This window comes from Neofelis nebulosa, chromosome 4 (genome assembly GCF_028018385.1).
Source record: "Neofelis nebulosa isolate mNeoNeb1 chromosome 4, mNeoNeb1.pri, whole genome shotgun sequence".
Taxonomy (NCBI): Eukaryota; Metazoa; Chordata; class Mammalia; order Carnivora; family Felidae; genus Neofelis; species Neofelis nebulosa.
In genome coordinates, this window is record NC_080785.1 from 163,241,478 (window position 1) to 163,250,794 (window position 9,317).

A 9,317-nucleotide genomic window follows, 5' to 3' on the forward strand; every position below is an offset into this window, starting at 1 on the left:
AGTTTGATGATAATGAGTTTTGGTGTTAGTATCTTTGAATGATCCTCCTCGGAGCTCACTGGGTCTCCTAGATTTGTGGGTTCATTTATTTCATCATGTTTGGGAAGTTTTTATTCATTTTATCTTCAAATAGTCTTTTCACTTTCTCTTCTCCTTCTGGGACTCCCATAATGCATATGTTTTTTCACTTGATGATGTCCTATAGGTCCCTTAGGATCTGCTCACTTTTCTTCATTCTTTTTTCTTTCTGCTTTTCAGAGTCAATAGTATAATAATAGCTCTGGGTATCCGAATCTCCTCTTTTTCACAGTTTTATTGAGAAATAATTGACATACATCACTGTATAAGTTTAAGGTATACAGCAGGATGGAGTGCTTTATGTATATTGTGAAATGATTAGCACAGTAGGTTTAGTTAACATCCATCATCTTATACAGACATAATAAAAAGGAAAGAAAAATATTTTCTCCTTGGGATGATACTTCTAAGGATCTACTCTCTTAACAACTTTCCTATATATCATATAGCAGTGTTAACTATAGTCATCATGTTGTGCATTACATTTTTCACACTTATTTATCTTATAACCAGAAGTTTGTACTTTTTGACTGCCTTGCTCCAATTTTCCTCCACCTCCACCTCTCACCTCTGGTGACCACAAATATGATTTCTTTTTCAATGAGTTTGGTGTTTTAATTTTTTAGATTTTACATATAAGCAAGATCATACCGTATTTGGCTTTCTCCGTCTGACTTATTTCATTTAGCTTAATACCTTCAAGGTCCACCCATGTGTGTCCATTAATGGATGAATGGATTAAGAAGTTATAAGATACATATATATCACACACACACACACACACACACACACACACACACACACAGGAATATTACTCAGCCATAAAAATGAGGAAATCCTACTATTTGCTCTTCAAAAAATTGTTGAAAGTGGCAGTAGTCTTTATAGGGACTTTCCCAGAGTGTATTTGCAAAGACTTTAATTATTTTTTTTAATTAAAAGATTAAAAAAATTTAATGTTCCTTTTTGAGAGAGGAGAGAGAGAGAGAAAGAGAGAGAGTGCATGCACACAAGCAGGGGAGGGGCAGAGAAAGAGAGGGAGACACAGAATCTGAAACAGGCTCCAGGCTCTGAGCTATCAGTACAGAGCCTGAGCCTGGTGTGGGGCTTGAACTCAGGAATGGTGAGATCATGACCTGAGCTGAAGTCAGGTACTTAATGGACTGAGCTACCCAGGCGCCCCTAAATATTTTTTTTTAGTTTATTTATTTTTGAGAGAGAGACAGAGAGAGAGCGCACGCGAGAGTGCGCATGAGTGGGGGAAGGGCCGAGAGAGCGGGAAACACAGAATCTGAAGCAAGCTCCAGCCTCCAAGCTGTCAGCACACTACACTGATGTGGGGCTGGAAGTTGTGAACCACGAGATCATGACCTAAGCCAAAGATGGATGCTTAATCGAGTGAGCCAACCAGGTGGCCCGCAAAGAGTGTAATTCTTACTGTACGTGGTCATTGAAATCTATATTCCTTCTTTTTTTTTTATTTTTTTTAAATATTTTTTTAACGTTTATTTATTTTTGAGACAGAGAGAGGCAGAGCATGAACGGGGGAGGGTCAGAGAGAGAGGGAGACACAGAATCCGAAACAGGCTCCAGGCTCTGGGCCATCATCAGCCCAGAGCCCGACGCGGGGCTCGAACTCACAGACCATGAGATCGTGACCTGAGCTGAAGTCGGACGCTTAACCGACTGAGCCACCCAGGCGCCCTATATTCCTTCTTTTGTTCAGCTAGTGCTTTGACAGATTTCCTTAAATGCCAGGAGTGATACAAACAAACAGCTCTCTCGGTCTTTGTAGATTGGATCTGTGCTGCAGTATTCTTTCAACACTTAACCAGGTTTGCACTGAATGTAGAGATCAATGTGAAAGTTTAGGATCTTCTGCTCTTTCAGAGTATATGTCTTGCCATGGCATGCATGTGGCTTTCTAAATTCTTCCATATACTTGTTTGCATTAAAAAAAAAATGTTTATTTATTTATTTTTGAGAGAGACAGAGAGAGTGCGAGCAGGGTTGGGGCAGAGAGAGAGGGCCTAAGCAGGCCCTACACTGTCAGCACAGAGCCTGACACAGGGTTTGAACTCACGAACCATGAGATCATGACCTGAGCTGAAATCAAGAGTCAGATGCTTATCCAACTGAGCCACCCAGGTGCCCCTACTTAGTTGCTTTTAAACATCCTAGTTTCCTAAAGAAAAATTCTCCTGTTTTGCTCTTGGGCTTAGCAGAACTACATTATGTTTTGACTTTAATCTTTTATCATAGGTGTGTACAGGCTGCTAGTTTGTTTGGTGGTGTTTTTGAACCATGCCTACTATTTTTCCAGCCTGAGGTCAGTCCTTGTGTCAGTCCTTCAGGTAGCTCCCAGACCAGTTACAACAGACATACCGAATGATTTGAAAAAAGGTCTACTCTGCCTCTTCACAATACCTGGACCCAGGTCTCATACTGAGAACACAGGCTGGGACCTTTTCTGAACTGACTCTTGTCATGCTGGGGAAGGGGAGGGGCAAGGACAGGTAAAAATGACACAACACTTTTCTACCAGTTAGAAATTGCTTTTTTCTTCATTGAGCACTCACTTGGTTGCCATAATTTTTTTTTTTTTTTTTTTTTAGAGAGAGTCCTAGCAGAGAATGGACAGAGAGAGGGAGAGAGAATCTTAAGCAGGCATCATGTCCAACACAGAGACCAGTGTGGGACTTCATCTCATGACTGTCAGATCATGACCTGAGCCAAAATCAAGAGTTGGACATTTAACTGACTGGGCTATGCAGGTGACCTGGTTGCTATAAATTTTGACTATTTTCAAGAGCTTTGTCAAAGTTGTGCCAATTCTGCTTGTTTTTTTTTTTTTCCCAGTGTTTCTGTGAGAGGACAAGACCTTTGGGCTGCCTAATCTGCCATTTTGCTGAGGTTACTTTTCCATGCATAGTTCATTTTGATTATAGGGAATACATTAGAAACTACTGAATATAACATGTAGAAACAGACTACAATGAGCCATACATGTAGTTAGTCTTTATAATTTGCTTTTTAGGGTATATATGCTGTATTATCATGCATATTATCTCTTGCATTTTATAGGTTATCTATCTATCCATCCATCCATCCATCCATCCATCCATCTATCTTATCTATTCATCTCCATATAATAAACCATATTTTTTAGTTTAAATGTCCTGTCTGTCCTCCTTAGATTGTTGCCATAAAGGGTGCCTTTGAATGTACCTTAGAAAACAAGGCTAGAATCCAATTACAGAAGGGAACTGCATCCATGTATAAAAGAATCTTGAAATGGATGTGAAAAGAAATGGATGGACAGACAAGAATCACAAACATTTGGCCTCCCGGGATGAGGGAATTAGTCAGTTGTAAGTTGTTCCTTCTCTGAGCCTTGTTCCTTAAGGATTTTTGCTACCCTAGGATCAGCAGAATAGCAAAAGAATTTCACTAAGGAGGAACTTTGGATATTGAACCCTGAAGGGCCACAGAGACTGCAAGTTGTCTGCCTGTGGCCACTCTGCTCAGGTCACTAGGTGGCACATGTGAGCCTTTATTCAGGGACCATCACTTTTGCACAACAGTCTAGTTCATTCTGTGTTTTCATTCTCCCTGAAAACAGGGCTTCCAATGATCTCCTTTAGTATCAAAGGGAAAGCAATGCTGAATGCCATTCCTTAGGCCTGGCAGCTAGGTACTCTGAAGTTCCCTAGTCTACGGTTTTCACCTAGGGAGAGGTGTTTGTCTACTAGTCCTTCGGGGCTGTGGATGGGAATATGCTGAAGATGCCCTGATCATATTCACCTGTGAAGTGACTAATTATTCATCATCTGACATAAATATGTTCTTTTGCAACAATACCTAGTAGATCTGCTCATTTTCTACTCTGAACCCTAGGGGCTTTTTTCCACCCTCAGGAGAAAATTTCCCTGGCACAATTTTGTGGAAAGTTCTAGAATTCTCTAAAATGTGTCTTAATTTCGGACACAGAATTGAAGTGGATGGTCAGCATACGTTTTTCCTTCCATGTCTGTTTTTTTTTATATCCCTTTGTAGGGATGACCATTGGTCTTAACACTGGTGCCTGTCTATGAGGATTCTGACAGAGGAGATGGACCAGGATAAATCCTATAAACTACAGTGGTTCACGAGTCTAAGCCCCACGTCCGGCTCTGTGCTGACAGCTCAGAGCCTGGAGCCTGTTTCGGATTCTGTGTCTCCACTTCTGTCTGCCCCTCCCCCACTCTTTCTGTCTGTTTGTCTCTCTTAAAAATAAATAAAAATATTAAAAAAGGTTTTTTCAGTTTATTTATTTTGAGAGAGACAGTCTGAGTGGGAGAGGGGCAGGGAAAGAGGGAGAGAGAGAATCCAAAGCAGGCTCTGCACTGTCAGCACAGAGCCCCATGTGGGGCTTGAACCTATGAAGCCCTGAGATCCTGACTTGAGCTGAAACCAAGAGTCAGTTGCTTCACTGACTGAGCCACCCGTGCACCCCGATGAACCTTTTTTAAAAAGTAATCTGCACACCCAGTATGGGGCTGGAACTCACAACCTAGAAATCAAGAGTTGGATGCTCTACCGATTGAGCCATCCAGGCAACCCCTGATGAGTTATTTACCCTGAAAGCATCATTAGAGAAATTTTTCTAAATCATTGCCTCATAAGAATTATAGACAATATATGGATGCACCCAGGACTGAGCCAGTTAAGTCTTCCCTGTTTGGAAGAGTCTACCATCAATATCCTAAAAATATCTCATCTTAATCCAAGAAATGGGAGTGTCCTAGAGTTGATGCTGGTTCATATCTTCTGAATACATTCAGGAGGCTCTGCCCAAAGCTGCCTGACCCAAGCTTTAGTGGGGCTCAATCAGAAAGAAAAAGGAGGAGTGCCTGGCTGGCTCAGTTGGTAGAGGATGTGACTCTTGAGGTTGTGAGTTCAAGCCCCACGTTGGGTTGTAGAGATTACTTAAAAATGAAATCTTAAAGAAAAAAAGAAGGAGGATTGAACTTGCATGGATGGGTTTTTTATAGTGTAACCATGACATAATCAACTAATTAATTTCTAAAAGCGCTTTATTTTAGAGATGATTGACATGTAAAAAAGCTATACATACTAACTATACAACTCAATGAGTTTGGGATAAGTGTACACTCATGAAACCATCACCACCATCAAGACCATAAACATATCCATCATTTCCCCAAAGTCTCCTTCCTTCCTCCCTTCTTTCCTTCCTTCCTTGCCCTTCCTTGCCCTTCCTTCCTTCCTTGCCCTTCCTTCCTTCCTTGTTCTTTCTTTCTTCCTTTTTCTTTCTTTCTTTCTTTCTTTCTTTCTTTCTTTCTTTCTTTCTTTCTTTCTTTCTTTCTTTCTTTCTTTCTTTCTTTCTTTCTGTAGCTATCCTATCATGTGTAAGGTGATTTCACATTGTAGTTTTGGTTTGCATTTCTCTAATGATGAGTGATTTTGAGAACCTTTTCTTATACTTGTTGGCCATTTGTATGTCTTTGGGGCAGAAATGTCTTTTTAGGTCTTTTGATCACTTTTAAATGGGATTGCTGTTTTTTGCTATTAGTTTGGTTAGTAACTCCTTAGCAAATGTATGATTTGCAAATATTTGTCCGATTTTGTGGGTTGTTTGTTCATTTTGTTCTTTCTTTCCTTTTGCTGTGCACGCTGTTTAGTATGATGTGTCCTAGTTGTTTATTTTTACTTATGTTGCTTGTACTTTTGGTGCCCACAAACCCATTGCCAAGGCCATGCCAAGGGGCTTTATCCTTATGTTTTATCCTAGAAGTTTTACAATTTTAGGTCCTCTAGGTCTTTATAGTCCATTCGAGTTTATTTTTTTTAATGAAACAAAATTTTTAGTGTTTATTTTTGAGAGAGAGAGAGAGAGAAAAAGAGAGAGAGAGAGACAGACAGACAGACAGACAGAGTGTGAGTGGGCAAGGGGTAGAAAGAGAGAGGGAGACACAGAATCTGAGGCAAGCTTCAGGCTCCAAGCTGTCAGCACAGAGCCTGATGCGGGGCTCGAACTCATGAACGGTAGAGATCACGACCTGAGCCAAAGTTGGACGCTTAACCTACTGAGCTACCCAGGTGCCCTGTCCAGTTGATTTTTTAAAAATATGTATCCCTTTATTTTACTTTTTTTAAATTGGAGTATAGTTGACACACAATGCTAGGTTAGTTTCAGGCATACAACATAATGATTCAACAAGTTGATAAGTCATGTCATGTTCACCACAAGTGTAGCCACCAGTTATCCTGATACCTTGCTATCAAAATAACATTGACTCTATTCCTTATTCTGTGCCTTTATTCCCATGACTTATTCATTCCATAACTGGATGCTTGTATCTCCCACTCCCTTCTCTCATAAATAGAGGGAAAAAGATAAGGAAGATGTGATAAACACTTACAATGGAATATTAGGCAGCCATAAAAAATATGAGATTGTGCCATTTGAGACAACATGGGTGACTTAGAGGGTATTATGCTAAGTGAAATAAGTCAGACCCAGAAAGACAAATACCATATGATTACATTTATAATTTCTTTTGGTAGGGTTAAGATATGCATCCAATTTCATTCCTGTGCATTTGGATATCCAGTATTCTTAACACCATTTCTTGAAGAGACTACCCTTTCCCTATTGAATATTCTTGGAACCCTTGTCAAATATTAGCTGACTATATATGTGTGAGTTTATTTATGGGCTCTCTGTTCTGTTCCATTGGCCTGTTTTTATGCAGTATTCTACTTTTTTGATTACTATGGCTTTGAAATATAGCTTGATATAAGGAAGTGTAATGGCTTCAGCTTTGCTTTTCTTGCTCAAGATTGCTTTGATTATTTGGGGTCTTTTGTGGTTCGATATATATTTTAGGATTTTTTTCCCATTTATGTTTATATATTGTATAGTGAATGGTATATATCCAGCCTCAGATTAAAAAAAAAAAAAAAGGCAGTCATCCTGGATTCCTATCTCTGGAGTCTTGGCCTTGAAGGATTTGTACTGCCCTGGATCACAGTGACAGCAAAATTACTTGGCTAATGAGGAGCTTTGGAAATTGCATCTCTAGGGATACAGAGACTGCAATCACCCTGGGACCACCTGCTTCAACAGTTCTTCAGAAAAGAAGTAGCACATCTGAGCCTTATCTCATAGATGATCCTTGTTTCTCTGGGCCTGAGGGTCACTCAGTCCCTCTGCCCTTCCTGAGTATACCTTCCATATGGCACATTCAGAGGAGATGTCATATCATTCCAGTACAATACCCACCAGGTAATCTAATGACCCTTCATCCATGTTTGGAAATGAGGGCAGGTGTTTTACTATAGTTTCATCTGGAGGAAGCTGTGGAGAACACATGCATCAAAGCCACCCATGGTTTTCCTGTCTGTCTGTCATCTTCCTTGTGCTTTGCACCAATACTCAAGGACCGCCGATTTACTAATATCGTATGAATGTTTACTACTGCCAGGAACATTTTCATACTGAGTAGAAATATGCTTTTTTCTCTAACAGGATGGCTGTTATAAAATTATCTGCAATTGGTGGTGGTGGGAGGCAGGAAGTTTGGTAAAGGTCACTTTATCTTCCCACTCCTGGTTCTTGACAAAATTACGTTATCTCAGTTGCCTGCCTCTGAGGTCTCTGGGGATCCAGACAGTCTTTAACTGTGACCCCAGTCTGTTTCTCTTTATAAAATTACCAAATGTTTCAAATAATCAAAATGGTACAGATAGTGCAATATTTGAAACTAGCTACCTCTTGATCCTTGTGGGAATTAACAATGGATGACACTCTGGTGTATCAGCTTCAGGTTTTGTTAAAGGAATCGAATAACATGCATACAGATGGCACCTTCTTCTTAATCCTCTCTGTTAGTCTCTGTCCCCTCCTAAGACAGTGTCTGTCACTGGTGATGCTCCTCCTATGGTCTAGAAAACACACATGTGATTGTGTTGTCACTCCACCTTCTCCATCAGATTCATCGACAACGTGGGACCCAGCAACAAAACAGCAGTTTCCGAATTCCTTCTTATGCAAGTGACAGAGGATCCAGAACTGAAGCCCTTTCTCTTTATTCTGTTTCTGTCCATATACCTGGTCACCATCCTGGGAAACCTGCTCATCGTCCTGGCCGTCAGCTCGGACTCCCACCTCCACACCCCCATGTACTTCTTCCTCTCCAACCTGTCCTTTACTGACATCTGTTTAAGCACAACCACGATCCCAAAAATGCTGGTGAACATCCAGGCACAGAATCAGAGCATCACTTATGCAGGCTGCCTCACCCAGATCTACTTTGTCCTGGCTTTTGGTGGTTTGGAAAGTTTTCTTCTTGCGGCAATGGCCTATGATCGCTATGTGGCCATTTGTCACCCACTGAGGTACACAGTCATCATGAACTCCCACTTCTGTGGCCTGCTGATTCTAGTCTCCTTGTGCATTAGCACTGTGGATGCCCTGATGCACAGTATGATGGTGTTGCAGCTGACCTTCTGCACAGACGTCGAAATCCCTCTCTTCTTCTGTGAAGTTGTTCAGGTCATCAAGCTCTCCTGTTCTGACACCCTCATCAATAACATCCTGATATATTTTGCAACTAGCCTATTCGGTGGTATCCCTGTGTGTGGAATCATTTTCTCTTACACTCAGATAGTGTCCTCTGTTTTGAGGATGCCATCCGTGGGCAGAAAGTATAAAGTGTTTTCTACGTGTGGGTCTCACCTGTCAGTTGTGTCTTTGTTCTATGGGACAGGTTTGGGGGTGTACATTAGTTCTGCTTTTACTAACTCTTCCAGAAACACTGCAGTGCTTTCAGTGATGTATACTGTTGTCCCTCAAATGATGAACCCTTTCATCTACAGCCTGAGGAACAGGGATATGAAGGGAGCCTTGAGAAAACTCATAAGTAGGACACCTTCTCCTCTGTGACCATGTCATTGGCATTGGACTGGGATTTCTGGAATGAGTCAAGGCGACCAAAATATAGGGTGAGACAGAATGTCTGAATTTTGCATCATCAACTTCCAGAAATACAAGGTATCATAATGGCCATGTGCATTAGGAGAATGAATTTGCACTTTATCCAGCTCTGTTGTGTTTGGCAAGTGATTTCAAATCTCTAATCTCAGCTTCTGAGTTAGATTCCCCAAAAGAAGAACCTGAGTCAGGGGTTCTTGTGGTAGTGATTTTGTGAGGTTTGTTTTCAGAAGAGAAGTGG

The 9,317-nt window shown here is 40.9% G+C and overlaps 1 protein-coding gene across 1 annotated transcript; it reads left to right on the forward strand.

The window, feature by feature from the left end:
• Nucleotides 1-8,053: 8,053 nt before the first annotated feature.
• LOC131511073 (olfactory receptor 7G1-like) lies at nt 8,054-9,028 on the forward strand (the record flags this gene model as incomplete). The annotated part of the gene is made up of 1 exon (XM_058728909.1): nt 8,054-9,028. A coding segment is annotated over one exon (975 nt), but the record flags the coding sequence as incomplete, so codon positions are not given.
• Nucleotides 9,029-9,317: the final 289 nt, after the last annotated feature.